Source organism: Solanum dulcamara, chromosome 4, assembly GCF_947179165.1.
Source record: "Solanum dulcamara chromosome 4, daSolDulc1.2, whole genome shotgun sequence".
NCBI classification, from domain to species: domain Eukaryota; kingdom Viridiplantae; phylum Streptophyta; class Magnoliopsida; order Solanales; family Solanaceae; genus Solanum; species Solanum dulcamara.
The window spans coordinates 13537308-13553922 of record NC_077240.1 but is presented as its reverse complement, the minus strand read 5'-3'; the positions used below and the strand labels follow the sequence as shown (position 1 = coordinate 13553922).

The following is a 16615-nucleotide window of genomic DNA, read 5'->3' as shown; positions in this document are numbered from 1 at the left end:
ATGTCTTAAATAAAAATTCTAGCGAATTTAAATCGTTAAATATTTAATGATATTTTTTCATAAATAAGCAACGGGGGCAAAAATTCCTTCATCATAATATTTTGAATTTGGTATAAAAGAATATGATAACTCCGTGTAGCAATAATGAACTTGTAAATTTTTCAATCTTGAGATATCTCTTTTATATTGATAGATTGGTCTTATATACATTTTCCATGCCAAATATATGCACGAGTACTACGCAATCACAAATTTATAGAACTTCTAAAACTTTTCAACTAAATCCAAAGTATTCAATTACTTCTATCATTTAACCTTTTTAAAAAATTTATGACGCTATGAATGGTTCAAGAATAGTTGTTACTTTTTCTTTTTAAAAAGTTACTTAAATGACATGCATATAAATTGCAGTGTTCCATTCCGAAAAAGAATATGTTCAACAATTTGCTCGAAAAGTAGATACTCTGCGTTTCAACTTTTGCAAATTATTCAATGTGATCCCACCCATGGAATTTGAGAAGAATAAAGTATGCATAATTTTTATATTTTTCTCGTGAGAGGTAAAATTTATTTCAAAATATCATTGGCTCAAGTAACACGAGTCAAAATAGTTAATAGTGAAACAATCAAAGCAAATAATATAGAAATTATTACGACGTATTTAGAAAAAAGAAGCAGTAACAACAATAAAATAATGCGATAACTAAAGGAAAGAAACAACATGCAATAATAGAAATCAAAAACAAGAAATTGTGGGGCTAGTACTAATGATACTAGTATACAAGGACATACATATACGACTCACCAAGCCTGTCGCACAGTGAAGTGAGACAACACACAATTACCTACTAACTTTTTGCCTTAATTTTTTTTACTTTTATATCATCATATCCAAGTCATGTCTTCTGTCAACTTGAGAGATGCATCATGTCTTATCTAATTACTTCTCTTTAATACTTTTTCGGCCAACCTCTGCTTTTCATAAAATCAATCATTGTCAACATCTCACATATGCATCTCATTTTCACAAGTACAAACCATCACAATCTCACCCCTCGTGTTGTTCACCAAAGAGGTTACTCTTACCGTGTCGCAGATATCTTTATTCCTAATCTTATCTCTATTGGAATGTCCATATATTCTTATTTTCGCAATTCTCAATTCTCATCTTCTGAACGAGAGTTTTTAGTTGTCCATCATTTTGCCATATACAACGTAACATAGCTAGCCTGACAACCACTCTATAAAACTTGTATTTAAGTTTTGGTGGTACATTTTTACTGTACAAGACTCAAAGGAGAGTTTCCATTTCATCATTTTTCGTGCTAATATATATGTGACATTTTTATCGATCTCTACATTTTCTTGAATTTAAGACCCAAGATGTTTAAATTTTCCTCTCTTAGAGATGGGCCTATGTATCAAGTCCTCCACACCAACCTCATGACTTGTTACATCATTGAATTTGCACTATAACTATTCAGCTTTGATCATGTTAAATCCAAACCCCTTAAACTTTAAAATTTATCTCCGCTCCTCCATTCGATTCGATGTTAATTAAGATTAAGTCATCTGTAAATAACATACATTTTGATACTATGTATATGCCATTACAATTTGGATAATAGCTACAATATGCCGGTTCATAAAAAAAGGTCGCATTCAAGATAAAAAACGATGGTTCAATAAAGTTAAGGGCCATAGATATTTTCTATTTAATAAGTTGTTTTAATTTGAAAAACCACGCCTCTTTTTTTTCATTTCATTTCTTTTAAAAAGAACATACTAGTATTATTTCTTATCACGTTGCGGTACAAGTAATTAATTTTAAACTTTCTAATTGCAAATCAGCATGAAACTAATTCAAGACACGCATCACCTGTCGTGTAAATTATCAATGAAAACACGTCATAACTTTTAGGAAAAAAGCTCAAATATCTCATTGAATTTTGAAAAAATACTCATTTATATCATTCGTTAAAAGTTTGGCTCATTTATACCATTTTCATTTGAGAAAAGGCTCATCCATGCCATTATTTATTGACTGAAATAGCATAGATGAGCCAAACTTTTAACGGATGGCATAAATGAGCATTTTCTCAAAGTTCGATGACATATTTGAACCTTTTTCATTTTAAATAATAATTTATTTAATGACGTGGCAGAATCATAATTGACCTCATGTACAAAATAGTTTTGCAAAATAAGAAATATTTTTAGTTTATAAATAATGGCACAGATGAGTTTTTTTTCAAATGAAAATGATATAAATGAGCCAAACTTTTAACGGATGACATTGATGAGCCTTTTTTCAAAGTTTGATCGCATATTTGAGCCTTTTCCCTAACTTTTAATCCATTGATTTTTTTTTTGTTTTCCATCCGGTATTCGAAGCACGTGAAGCCCCGACTAAATTCGAATTACACACTGCAAGGCCCATTCAGTGGTAGCGCTTCCAGCAAGATTTTTCCCATACACAAGGCTCGTACCCGAGACCTCAATTTATGGATAAAGTAATCTCACCACTGCATCACAACCCATGTTAATAATCCATTTGTTATTTATTCTTAATTTTTTTTATTACGATAGCCCAATACATAGTTGAAACTAATTAGAAAAATGCTGATTAAATTAAGTGATATAATCCAATTCAAACAGCTGCAAGTATGCAGTCTCATCATTAGTTTGGAATCAGTTTCTTTTTCAATGATGTAAAAAACAAAACAATTACTCTATAATTAGTAAAACTATGAACCCTTATCGGCTATACAAAATATTTCAAAATTTCGAGTTTGAACTAGCACCGTTACATCATCTTTATATATTATATTAGATGATAATTTGTCTTGTATATTTTTTAAGATTATAAATTTCACATTTTAAAGAAACTTACATACATACGCCGCGTAAATAACCTGATAATATATAGAAATTCTTTCTACTAACAATATTTATTACCTAAACTCTTTTTTTTCTTCACAATATAGATTTTCCAAAATCTTGAAAAAAAAGAAGAAGTTTTCACTTTTCCAAATCTTTCCAACTCCTAAAGTCTACCACAGTAATATCTATTTTATGCTGATGATACAATGATATCTAAACAATATCCGCTCAGTAAAACAAAAATACATACATATATACAACACATCTTAATTAAGTCGATCTTATCTAACCACCTAATCATCCCAAAAAAATTTTAAAAAAGAAGAAAATAATCTAAAGTAGTGCATCATAGCTTCCAAGAACATCAATCTCAGCTGAATAATCACTGCTACTAGGTGGCATATTATAATTTGATGAAGCCAATAAAGCAAGGAATTGCTCTCCCATTAATTGGTTGTTAAATAAATCATCAAAATTAGGCTCCATAAAATAATTATTAGATTCTGAGCTTATAGGAGATGAAATAGATGATTTTGCGGGCAGCAAAGATATTGATGACGATGATGGTGATGGTGATAGTGACGAAGACTTTGCTGGAAGTTCATTAACGTCGTCGCGTTCACCATGAATATCTTCAAATTCCGTTATCGACCCATGAGTCTCCATGATTCTTTCTATATCCGAGTTTCGTCCAGTGAGTTCTTGCACAAGTGACCTAAATCTCGATGCACTTGTCTTAACTTTCATCGGAGTAGAAATGTATACAACTTTGATATTTGACTTCTTCGAATTATGATCGTCTCTCCTCGTTTGTTTCTTGTTATTCTTGTATTTCATCATCATAATAACGTCTCAATCTCAAATTAGTTCACGAGATACAATAACTAATTTGAGCAGAACCTTAGAATTCAACTAGAAAGTAGTTATTAGTACGATGATGAAGTGAGTGGGGAAATGGAATCTGTTGAGATGTATAAATAGGTATTGATTTAGGTAAAATTAGGCACAAAGAGGCTGCTTCTTGGAAGGGGATGATGAAGAAAAAAAGAAAGAAAGGACAAAAAGGGTTTGGAAAATAAGTCTTGATTGAAAAACGGGAAACTGGGAGGAAATCAGGTTTTAGGATAGAGATAGATACTTGGGAGACCCGCAATCGTTAATATATAAGAGAACTATATACAATGAATTAAGAATATAACCTTCAATGATTGTTACGGAGTAATAAATATTCTTCTATTTTTAATTAGAGATTTTAAATTTAAATTTTAGCTATGAAATCATTGTTGGTACGAAATACTTTACTCCTAAAGTGAAACTTTCTAGCAAAAATTTTAATTAATCAAACTCTAAAACATATACCGAAAACCTACTACAAAAAAAAAACAAAAAAAACTAAGTACATAAAATAAAATTTTAAAAATTCCAAATTCCCACGTGCGCAGACAAGGATGACTCTTGAAAAAGGTATAATATATGGAAAAGGTGATTATTCGTTTTTATTATATAATTTAGAGCTACTAGATAAAGCTGGTAAATGTGTGGACATGTTATTGGTATTTCTAGAAGTAGATTACGACCTTTTGGGAGAAGTACTTGGTTGGACGTTCCATGACATTTCTATTTCTAGCTAATACTAATAAATAAATACTATATATGAGTGTCCAGTTTAAAGAAAACTATGGACTCCTTTAATCGACAAAAAAATTATAAATATCGTGTGTTTTTATCAAATTTAATAATTTATCTTAGCTATTTTTAATTTAAATTAAGAATAATCATCACCGAATCATAATTAAATAGTAATTGTATATATAAAAATATATATCATGTATTTATTAATTAATATAAATATCGACTAAGTTTTTACCTTTTTTATATATATAAAATTTGATGGTCTATTTTGATCATATATTGTTACCTGAAAGAGTTGAAAATGGGGCGAATTACTTTATCAATATAGCAGCCGTATATCACGAAGGATAAATTGAAAGGAATCAGTTTATTAAAATAAGATATTTGAAATGATAAAATTGTCAATCTGTTCATTTTTTAGCTAGAGCTAAAGCAATCACCAGATAAAGTATCTATATCAAAAAAATTATCGAGTACATACAAATTTAGAGGCAGAGTCTTGATTTCAATTTTATAGTTTCTGAATTTTAAAATGGATACTTCAAGTGTTAATTAGTGGGTTCTAAACTTAATATTTATACATATTTAATGATTTTTTTTAATAAAAATGCACTTATTTGAACAAAAGTTACTGAGTTCGGCTGAATGCATACCTAGGCTACTAGCTTTGTTCTTACATACATGATATTTATTAGCTCAAGTGAAAACTTATTATAATTGTGGGTCTCACCCGTCGTCTAATACTCGACCTTAAGTAACTACAGTTAGGATGATCCATCCAATAGCTTAGTGATTTGCTTGGGTCATCTAAAAGGTAAGGTCTTCTCCAATATACCCTAACTTTTATTATTAACCTAAAGGAGTTCCCTAGCCCTTCAAGTTTACACATTGATCCCTCTATGATGCCATTTTTCTTTCTCCCGACTTTATCATATTATCCTTGCTAGTTTGATATCTCAAATTAAGGTTTTTGATGTGATTGGTTATAATTTTACCATATTTTAGAGACAAGAATACATGTTCCTCCGAACATAACAAAGATCGAAAGGTTAAACCTAAATAATTCAGTGTCAACATTTGACTGACTAGAGGACCTATACAATAAGTACAAAATTTTTAGTACCGATTAAACATCTCATAACTCTCATAATATGGCAATGTTAATTATTTAATTTGCTTGTAAACATGTTAAGCACTAAAATTACATGTGTAATACTAGATCGAGTGTAATCAACCACATTATTTTTACTGTAATGGACATGAAATAAGTGAACCACAACTTGCATAAAATTAAAAAAAAATAATCTCCCTCTTGTTCAAACTCTCTCTGAATTGCTATCTTAAGCTTTCTATTTTAGAGGGATTGACAATTAAAGACAAGATAACAAAATGGGGGATATCAAATGATCAAAAATGTGTGTTATGAAATCAAGATGAAGAGACCATTCAACATGATTTCTTTCAATGCAATATAGTTTGACAAATGTAGACTCACCTTCTTTATTGATAAGACATCTAGAGAAGACCTATAGAGTTGGAGGAGGAAATCCATTGGAATGAGAGGTACTACAAAGGATACAACAAAGATACATGTATGTATAGAACAATTCTAGCTATTCCTATATATCATATGTGGATTGGAAGGAACAATGTAACAAAAATTTTCACAAGACGTATAGAACTATTCAAGTTTTGACTAGATTGATCATCCCGAAAATTCAATTGAGGAATAACTTATCTCCAAAATTAGCATCATATAAGCAACAATTACTTTTCTATCCTAGCGATTTTAGTTGATAATTGATTATCTAGACTGAGCATGACTTGAATTCGTCTAGTTATATGATTTTTTCTTTCTTTGAGATGTACATTCTCCTTGATATATAGTTAATACAATATTTATTTAACAATTAAATTATGATATCACAATCATTGTGTGAATTTTATAAACGATTACTCAAGTTTCATTTTATTGAAGCAAAGTTACTAATTATTTTTGAGAACAAAATTTTACTGAATTATCAAGAAAGTTAATAAATTATATTTTGTACCTATATATCACAAAAAGTTGATAACATTGAATATTATTTTTTGTTACAAAAAATATTATTTTGTGACTTTCTATAAGTACTTAAAGAAAATTGTGTGATATTTGTATTACAAAATTAAGTTACTAATAACTTCCTCTCTACCCTTTGTTTGGATGGTTGTTTTGTATTATTTCATAATGTATCGTATTGTATTGTATCGTACTATATTATTTTAATGAATATAATATTTGAATAGATTGTATCATTCTATGTCTTTAAATAATGTCACATATCTATAATTTGATTGATAAATCTACAAGAAAATTTATGATATAGGGTAAAGCTACTATGAAAAGATAGGATGAACGATAAAATAGAATTGTTAAATACTTTCTCTATTCCATATTAACTGAATTTGTGAGGTAATGCACACATATTAAGAAAAATATTAAATAACATAATTTGAACCATTCTTTCTACTATTGTCCTTTGTAAAATCATAAATATAACTTTGCAAGTAGCGTGATTTATCTCCTAGAAAATATAAAACTTCAATAAATGAAAGGGTAAATATGGAAAAAGTTTCAAACATCCATCTTGAACTTTGAATAATTCAATTATTTTGAATAATAAAAAATCTCTAAAAAATTCAATTAATATGGAATAAAGAGAGTAATAAGTAAAGACAAAATGAGAAAAAAATATTAAGGTAACACCGCGATCGCATCATATAGATCCTTACATAAAATGAGTTATTTCATTGTTACCTAACGATGAGTTTAAATAATACAATATAATAAAATTTAAGTAATAATCAAAATAAATACTATATTTAGACTAACAATACAATAAGAACGGTAACAACCATCCAAACAACGTGTAATAGGTGGACAAAGTTAGTAATGTTTGATTAACCCACAATCATGGCACAAGTATTTTAAAAACTCCCCCTTTGGTAGTGCAAAGCGGAAGGAATATTTTTAAGTTAGGACATTGCCCTGTAGAAAGCTCCCTAGTATAGCAGAGCAAATTCTCCGCTAGTCGCAGTAACAAAAATGGCTTCTGTCGGCGCAGGAGGAGGAGTGGTAGAATGGCACCTAAGGCCACAAGTACCAAAAAACCCAGTTGTGTTTTTCGATGTAACAATCGGCAACATCCCTGCTGGTCGCATCAAGATGGAGCTCTTCGCCGATATCACTCCCAAAACTGCTGAGAATTTCAGGTTAAAACTCTCTTAATAGAAATAAGGTTTAAGAAATTTTAGTATGTTAATGAGGAATATTTCATTGTAGGTCTACAACCTTCGTCTCAATACATTTTATTTTTATTTTATTTTTTCGTGTGTTCACTTCTTTATATTTTGACCCCTTAGTAAAATCTCTCCTCGACCAATCCAAAGGATAATTAGTGGAAGGTGTTTGGTAGGTGGTGATATTGAGTTATAAGCTTAATCCCCTCAAGTTGTTGTAATTTAGCCAGTTGCAATGCCTAACTAGGAAGAGATCAAGATTTTCTTCTTGGCAGTTAAAGAATGAGAGAGTAAATGAAATCATTAAGACACATGATATGTTAGCTCTTTTTCATCAATGAGACTGTCAAAGAACTTGCCACTGGCATGGGAATTTGTCTTTATCATTGTGCTCAAAGCACCTTTTTTTCCTTTCAAAATCACGTGACTTAATTTTTTTAACTACTAAGTTCTATTCTAAAGCTGCTTTTCATTGCAGGCAACTGTGCACGGGAGAATTCAGGTAAGTTTATCAAATTATGTTCGTGTTCCATTCCTTTTTGGTTTTATTTGATGCTAGTTTTATGGATTACTTGGCCTGTGAAAGGATTAGTGGGGATTGTATTAATTTCTACTGGCTTTGCTTATGTTGTCTTACTCATCTGCAAATCTGATATATTTTAGGAAAGCAGGAGTACCACAAGGTTTCAAGAATTGTCAGTTCCATAGGGTGATTAAGGACTTCATGATCCAAGGTGGTGATTTCCTAAAGGTTGCTTTCTCTAGCCTTAACCTTGTATTAGGATTCTACATTGAGGGTTGTTCTGTAATGAAGATTCCCAGTTCCATAGGAGTTGGGGTGATTGACAACTTTATGAAGACTTAGTTACTCTGTGTGTGTGTAACCCTAAAGTATGTGCTTATTTGATTATAAAGTGCGTGTTAATACCTGTATGACATATACTATAATATCTCTGAGCATTATGGTTTTATACACATCACTATTATGTCTCCAATAAATATTGGTGTAAGCATCACTTGCACCTTCTTCGTTGCCCCATCATCTGTTTGAAAGGGCCATGCTTCATTGTGAATTCCTGCTCTATTGGTCTGTACATAGAATTCTTTATCGAGTAGTTTATTCTGAATTCAACCTGCCCTCCCTTAGCTTTCCTTGATGCTTCATGTGAAATAGGAATTTCCCAGATTATCGTACAAGTATATTAACTTTTGCAAAGAAGATGTCAATGCAGTCTAAAAGGATGGGAATCTATAGATTACTGATAGAAATCTTCTGCAGTGTTGTAAAAGATTTGTATCAGTTTTCTTCATGATAGATCCTCTTATCACTTATCAAAATGCATAAAGGGCCACCATTTTTTTCCGATAAATGAAATCTCACCAATTGCCGGAGTACTTTCTTTCTTTCTAAAAGAGCATGCCTCCTGAGATTCCCTCTCCCTCCAGAAGGGCTCATGCAAGATTGCTTGCTTTCTCATCTATACAATAAAATATTTGCTTTGCTTGATATTTTGAATCATGTGATGTAGAGATAATCTCTTTAAATCATGATGTCCTTCAACTTTCTGTTTAAAAGAACTGATTCTTCACTCTAACCCTTAACCCCCCCTCCCCCCCCCCCCCACAAAGACCAATGCAGCAAAGGACTGCATGAGTCGGAATCCACTTAATAAGACAGACAACCGAGAAAGAAAGGCTCCACGTTTGAACATTGGTTGATTTTGGCTTAGCGTGCTAGCGTTGCTTCATTTTGTATAGTGATACCGCCCCCCCAAAAATGAAAATAAATAAAATAGAGAATTGACCCCTTTACAGTTCACTCTTAATGCTGGGTTTGTTGTTGAACTCTAAAGTTTTTGATGAATCAAAAATCACTGTTTTCATATTTTCTTTCGTTCACAATCTGTATTGGATATGTTAGTCTACTCCAAAATTTTGATTACTCAAAGGTGTAAATACGATATGTCAAAGTAAGAGTTCGATTTGCAATTGAATCAGCCAACTACTAGTTACATCTTAGACTGATAAAAGCTCCTAATTAAGAGGTTATATATTTAGCTGTCAAATATTTTACTTCTGATCAACACAACATTCGCTTTATTCTATATCTCTTTTAACATTGGCTAACTCTTTTTTTCTGCAGGGAGATGGTAGTGGATGTGTTTCCATATATGGAAGCAAGTTTGAGGATGAAAACTTTATCGCCAAGCACACTGGTCCTGGCCTATTATCAATGGTATCCGTTCCTTTCATGTCTCTCTTTGTTGGTAATGGCATCATAATTTTTTTTTCATGACAAATAATTATTTTCTGTTGAATCGTTAGCTTATACTTTCATTCTTCTCCTTTGCAAGTTGTATAACTTGGATGTAACTGCATGATATATATTCTAATGGGAGAACTATAGTATGGAGAACCTGAGTTACAAAAAAGAAGCTATATGACTCTAATCACTTCTAAAAACAATCACTCTTTGGTGTCTCAGATTCCCTATGCACCTGAGCAAGGTGTAAAAATAAAATAATACCGTGAGCTGATCAGAATTAATTTACCACCCTTAAAGAACTTTTCAATCCCTTTCCTGACAGATACACCAAAAAAGACAGTTTTGATCAGCTGCCATAACTTCTTTCTCATCCTTCCCTGATACAAGACCAGCCATGTAGGACCCTTGATGTTGCTTGCATTACCAGAAAATCCCTGCCAGATTGAAATGCAGAACCAAACATTCAAATTCTATTACCATAGAGAAAGAGGAGAAAACTTTTTACAGAACAGTGACCAGAAATTCAATGGTCAGAGGAGGGGCTCAATACCCAGACTCCCAGAGTCTGGTGTCTTACTTTAGATGAGGGGTACTTCTCAAAAGAAAAAATAGTCAATGTTTAGATGATGGACTCAGTACCCAAGCGTCAATACTGTTTGACAAGAAAAAAAGAAGAGAAGAGGTGTTTGCCAAATATTTTGTCTGTAAATCATTGGAAGGATGCCCATATGGACAGAAGAAGTGATGCCTTAGGAATGATCACTTGGGAAAGGCTCGCGGCATTGGAACAGTCATTAGAAAGCACGATCTGTCAAAAAAGGTCATTGAAAATAAGAGTGGTCCACCAGAGTGCTATATTCTCAGACCCCAATAAGCTTAGCAACAACAGTACTGCCCAATTATGGATTAGTCCTTTAACTATCCTGCCGTCATCTATTCAGAAAATAAGGCTCCAAACAGTAGTCCACAATCAATGTGCATGAAATAGAAGTGAGTTTACCTTGGATATGTCAGAATTGTGTATTATAATGAATTCGCTTGATTTCATTACCTTCGTATTTGTTCAGAGTTTTTTTACACAATTATATCAATTTAAATTACTTAAAAATGTTTTAACAACTGTGTGAAAGTTGATTCTTCAAGTGCATCCTTACCTTCTATTTTGACGTAAATTGTGAAATCCTTATTTTGGCAGGCAAATAGCGGACCAAACACTAATGGATGTCAGGTAAGTCATAAGGATGATTCATCTTATCAATGCAGTGACCCTTCATTAAGTTTTAAGTTGTAAATTGACACAGAGAACATACTAGGTGCCAATTTGACATAAACTGACGTGCAATTGGTTAGGTTTGTGCTGATTACTGAAAAAGGAAAAACAGAACCCCATATAACCAAGATAGGGCTTAAATTATGCTAGCATATTTTTGATGTCAATGATCTTTAAGGTTGCTTCAAGTGTGTGCCTAGAAATAACTTGTTATGCTTAAGGACATAAATGTAAAGATTTTTTTTTTCTTTTTCATTCTCAATTTTTTTTCTTTCTTTACGATGTCCTTAAGCTGTTAAGCATAACAAGTTGTTTCTGGGCACGCACGCGCACACACACAGGATTAAGGAGAGGTAATTAGATTAGATCCACCTTATCCAGGAATAATGTGGATTAGATCACAAAACCTATGTTTCTGATTCTGCTGTTTGCTCCATGCAGTTTTTTGTCTCATGTGCTAAGTGCGAGTGGCTTGACAACAAGCATGTTGTTTTTGGGGTATGCTTTGCTTTATGCCGTAGCCTCTAGAATTTCTAGTATTTATCTATGTTTCATGCTAGAAGTCTCAATTCAATTTGCTTTCTGTCAACATCCTTGACATGGTCTTTCATTGTCTTCTGCTTATCATGACTAGTCACTTTATACATTCCTTATTTTAGTGCCAGATACTGTGTAGCAATGTCTCATGTTTCATCAGATTCAATTATGTTCTTTCTCCCCTTAAATTATATCCAATTCACTCTGATAAACATATAAAGCAATGGGTTTTTCCATTGTGTCAACCATTTGACGATTGATTTTCATCTAAAAATGAGAAACTTCTTATTGTCTTCTTTTCCATTGTTATGTGATTAGATTTTCTTTTTCCTGCTTCTTTTACAGCGTGTTCTTGGAGATGGTCTTTTAGTGGTCAGGAAGATTGAGAATGTGGCTGTTGGAGCTAACAACAAACCAAAACTGGCATGCGTGATTGCTGAATGTGGGGAGATGTAACTGGTGAAAATAAATGTACCCCTAGTGTGATTTGATCTATGGATACTAAAGGTTTCAGTACATGAGAACACCCATCTGTACCTGTGGTTATATTCTCTTGGCATAGTCTAGAAGACCCGTTGAGTTGATTAATGAGCTCTTTATCACTTTAATTGACATTAAACAGTAGACTCTCCCTCTCTCCAGAATCGTAGCGAACAAGAAAAATGCACGTGTTTCCTATATGTCAAAGTACATTGGAAGATTTATATTCTATGTTTGTATTTAGTTAATCGTCTAGTGAACATACTTCTGAAATTCCCACACTATTATGGGAGAATATATAAAGGGATAATTATTGTTACGCCCCAAAAAAAGGAAATTATTTATTATTGGATGTTTCATTATTTTTATACCCTTTGTTTTTAATTATCTCGCGCATTTGATACCATGAGAGTATATAATATATTCGGATGGTATCAAACAGTTTCGCTGAAGCACCGTCTCTTTCAGAAGAAATTGCTTGATAAATTGTTTGATACTATCATAATATAATATATTCTGATAGTATCAAACTATTTTTTCTAGTTTTCCCATATATAAACTTATGCCATTTTGTTAACTACACACTCCCTGAGATTGTGAGATCCTCTAGACTTGTTCGAAATGAAATTCTGCGTAGTCCAAGTATTTTACTGTTTTCTTGTGCAAAATCGAGATTTTAAGTATCACCTTGATCGCCTTAAAGACAATCTATAACTTAAAATAAATAGATTTAGCTAAAAAAGATTTTTTCCCAATCATGAATCCAGTCTTACCAACTTAAATCATGAAAAAGTTATTACTACACATTAATGAAAAACTTTCTTAAATAATATCTATCCAAGTTACAAAGGTAGTACTGTGTGCTTCAAAAGTGGTACTTTGCCTATTTCCCTACAAAATAAACCACCCAGTACATACAGAGAGAATTCCAGTGCGTTTTCTTCTTTAGTTAGCAATCAACCGATCGCAATAGCAAAGGATCTCTCATGGCTCCAGTGGCACCCAGATCCGGAGACGCCATTTTTGCCAACGTCGAACGGGTGGTAAACACAACATCCTATTGAAATACCTTACATTTGAGATCCTTTTTTTTTTAGAAAAAAAAACATTTTTACGTTTGATTTCCATTCATTTCAGTATAAATTGCACAATTAATTATAATTATTTTGTTATTTGGTGACAAAGAACGCAGAGCTTTTCACTCTAACTTATGGAGCAATCGTGCGCCAACTGCTGACTGATCTAGAGGAGGTTGATGAGGTCAATAAACAGCTTGATCAAATGTAATATGGTATTAGTGTTTTTTTTCTTTCTAAATCTAGGGTTTCTTGGTAGCATTATGGATGTGTAAAATGCATCATTCGTCGAGGATCCACGAATAGGACTAAAGTTTGATTGAATTGCAGGGGTTATAACATTGGAATTAGGCTCATTGACGAGTTTCTGGCAAAGTCTAATGTTTCAAGGTGTGTTGATTTCAAGGAGACAGCTGAAGTCATTGCCAAGGTCTCTATCTCATTTTTATTCTAAAGAATTATATATGTGTGTGTGTGAATTTTATGCCGTTTGAGCTATGATTTGTTTGAGTTTATTCCTCATGTGAATGTTTGTTTGGGAGTTATTCTTTCAAGTGGCTTCACAGATCATTATCCTCTTATAAGGTTTCACATATTAGAAATCTGCTGCTTAATTGTCTGCCTCTATGAGTGATAAGAAAGTGTGCGGCTTTGCTGTTGATTTTATGCTCTGCAGAAAATTGTTTCGTCAAGCATCTTAGTCATTTATATTAGGTTTCACTAGAATAATTACTCACATGACATTTGCAGTTGAATTTTCCCTAAAAAAAATATATCTGGAACTTTCCCTACTGAACCGTGATATTTAGGTATGTGACAGCAATGACAATATGAATTCTAACAAACCCCAAATTATATTGCATTAAAAATGTAATCAACGAGCCCACATAAGGATGACTTCAACTATAAGTTTCAACTAAATTAGCTATAAAAGTTCATTCTGCTAAGTTACTTTCATATTCAACAGCTATAGTAGCATTACTATGAATTATTTTTAGTTGCCAAGAGCTATTCTATCATCATCCTAGAATTTGACCTATAAATCAAGTATTGGAGAACAAGAATCATAAGAAGCAAGAGAGAGTAGAAGAAAAAAAACTGAAGATGAGCCTAGAAAGAAAATGAGTCAGCTCGAAGAAGAAAAACAATAAGAAAGAAGCAAATCACGAAAAAACAAGGAAGCACATGGTTATTCTGAGTTGCTTCACTTCACGCTTCATCACTTTAAGATGGAATGATCGGTGATTGCTAGAACGTTATGAGCCTAGCCTTCTAGTTGTTATTGTGGGTTAAGGAGATGCATTGTACCTCCCCCTCGATATGCATGAGCTAAGAACCTTAGCTGACAAGTATTTAGTGTAGAAATTTGGTAGTGCTTATATTGTACAGTCAGTCTAATATTATGCTTCAGTGCCTTCATACTTTTTGGGCGTGTAGATCCAGTGCTTAAAGTGCTTTTTGACCAAACATGGTTTTTTTTCGCTCATGCCAACAGGTCGGTCTCAAAATGTTCCTAGGAATCACTGCAACGGTGACAAATTGGGATGTTGAGGGAACAACATGCAGTCTAATTTTGGAAGATAACCCCTTGGTAGACTTCGTTGAGCTCCCTGATACCTGTCAAGGCCTATATTATTGTAACATCTTAAGTGGAGTAGTCAGGGGGGCATTGGAGATGGTAAGTTTCATCCCTTGATACAAAATGATTATCCAATTAATGGTATAATTTCTTGCAATGACCTGTCTTGTGCAAAACATGCATAGCCTCAATTAGATACAAACTGATTATCCAATTGAGCATCTTTGTTTTTCTCATTACTTTTTTCCTCTTTGGTGCAGGAAAGTTTTAAATTTTAAGCAATATGGAATGAACTGGCATGTTATTTAACAACCATTGATTTTTCTTAAAAGAGCATTGGTTTCCTGCTCCTTCTGACATTATTTTGCAGTGTATTGGTGTTTATTGTTACCATCTGGTCGTTATTGTATCCATGCTACAGTACGTCCACGTAAAGTTTGATTCCGTTCTCTTGCTTTGCGATGTGGAACGAGTAAAGTGGTTATTTTCATAATCTGTCATGGATAGTTACATAGCTCTCTTTTGGAAACTGGTAATTGTATTAGTTGAAAAGTGGTTGCTCCTCAAACAAGGATGTAATCTTCTTTTAAAAATCACTAGGCTCATACATGATTCTCTATAAATAGTAGTCAATCATCAATGCTTACTAGAAGTTAAAGGGGCTCCAAAAGTGTTGAAACAAAAAAAACACAGATTTCTCTATAGATGTACATATTTCAACTCCTCAAATTCTTTTCTATTTCTTTCTTTCCAAACTATCCATATAAGGGCCAAAGGTGCTATCCCGGAGGAAGCTATCAAAGGAGTCAACTCATTGATATGATATGCAAGCTTCCCTGGTTTACATGAATAACTGTGATCAGTTAAATTTTGAGATTGTTGAATTTGTCTTAAACTAAAATTCGTTGCAATTTCAAACTTTATCTCTATTTTCCCTGTGTGTTCTCAGGTGTCGATGAAAATAGAGGTCACATGGCTTCGTGATATGCTCAGAGGGGATGATGCATTTGAGTTGCAACTGAAGCTTCTGAAGCAAGTTCCTGAGGAGTACCCTTACAAGGATGACGAGTAAACATACTTTTTTGATGCTCGACATTTGGAATTCTACGACAATCTATAGCGAATGCCTAATTCTACACATACAGATCTCTGTCTATTATTATGTGATTTAGTACAAGTTATGCTTAAGTTCTACCATTGAGTTTAGTGTTCTAAAGGATTCTTGTTCAATTTTCACCTGATGATCTGTGCTCTGTAATTTTGAGATTTATCTGTATCTACCATATTGGAAGATCTCCTCATATTCTTGGATTTTATAGGTCATTATTTTTTGTTCTTGTCCTACTTCTAAATGTCTCAATGTCCGAGTCTTCTGAGACTCTGAATTGGTTCCTGTAACACATGAAACCACTTTCCACCTGAGATGAATATATCCCATTTAGGTTGATGTAATCATGGAAAATAATATGTTTTGAAGTCCCCCCAAAAAGAAATCAATATAATCTTTTGTCTGATGGAAAAGCTTTTCCAAGTTTTACCAGCTTAAAATTTTCAGTCAATCTATTTATGCCAAATCCTTCTGTTATAGTATCAAATAAGATATTCAGTTTTTG

At 32.7% G+C, this 16615-nt stretch overlaps 3 protein-coding genes across 3 annotated transcripts; 2 read left to right on the top strand and 1 right to left on the bottom strand.

The window, feature by feature from the left end:
• Window positions 1-2902: 2902 nt before the first annotated feature.
• On the bottom strand, window positions 2903-3999 carry LOC129884712 (sigma factor binding protein 2, chloroplastic-like). Its single transcript, XM_055958997.1, has one exon. The coding sequence runs from the start codon at window positions 3724-3726 to the stop codon at window positions 3217-3219; it is 510 nt and encodes a 169-aa protein (XP_055814972.1). The 5' UTR covers window positions 3727-3999; the 3' UTR covers window positions 2903-3216.
• A 3483-nt stretch (window positions 4000-7482) lies between these two features.
• LOC129886400 (peptidyl-prolyl cis-trans isomerase CYP22) lies at window positions 7483-12666 on the top strand. Its single transcript, XM_055961071.1, has 7 exons — window positions 7483-7767; window positions 8273-8296; window positions 8458-8545; window positions 9938-10030; window positions 11256-11288; window positions 11772-11828; window positions 12213-12666. The coding sequence occupies exons 1-7, from the start codon at window positions 7601-7603 to the stop codon at window positions 12321-12323; spliced, it is 573 nt and encodes a 190-aa protein (XP_055817046.1). The 5' UTR covers window positions 7483-7600; the 3' UTR covers window positions 12324-12666.
• Window positions 12667-13149: 483 nt separating this feature from the next.
• On the top strand, window positions 13150-16523 carry LOC129886399 (uncharacterized). The gene is made up of 5 exons (XM_055961070.1): window positions 13150-13390; window positions 13533-13630; window positions 13754-13853; window positions 14919-15101; window positions 15952-16523. The coding sequence occupies exons 1-5, from the start codon at window positions 13334-13336 to the stop codon at window positions 16072-16074; spliced, it is 561 nt and encodes a 186-aa protein (XP_055817045.1). The 5' UTR covers window positions 13150-13333; the 3' UTR covers window positions 16075-16523.
• The last annotated feature ends 92 nt before the right edge of the window (window positions 16524-16615 follow it).

What these genes read in the sequence shown, in the direction of transcription:
- LOC129886399 (XM_055961070.1), top strand. Translation starts at nt 13,334, where the DNA reads ATGGCTCCAGTGGCACCCAGATCCGGAGACGCCATTTTTGCCAACGTC. An exon ending in AATAAACAGCTTGATCAAAT is followed by an intron (nt 13,631 to 13,753) that starts GTAATATGGTAT and finishes ATTGAATTGCAG; the next exon opens with GGGTTATAACATTGGAATTA. An exon ending in TCAGGGGGGCATTGGAGATG is followed by an intron (nt 15,102 to 15,951) that starts GTAAGTTTCATC and finishes GTGTGTTCTCAG; the next exon opens with GTGTCGATGAAAATAGAGGT.
- LOC129884712 (XM_055958997.1), bottom strand. Translation starts at nt 3,726, where the DNA reads ATGATGATGAAATACAAGAATAACAAGAAACAAACGAGGAGAGACGAT.
- LOC129886400 (XM_055961071.1), top strand. Translation starts at nt 7,601, where the DNA reads ATGGCTTCTGTCGGCGCAGGAGGAGGAGTGGTAGAATGGCACCTAAGG. An exon ending in AAAACTGCTGAGAATTTCAG is followed by an intron (nt 7,768 to 8,272) that starts GTTAAAACTCTC and finishes TTTTCATTGCAG; the next exon opens with GCAACTGTGCACGGGAGAAT. An exon ending in AAGGTGGTGATTTCCTAAAG is followed by an intron (nt 8,546 to 9,937) that starts GTTGCTTTCTCT and finishes TTTTTTCTGCAG; the next exon opens with GGAGATGGTAGTGGATGTGT.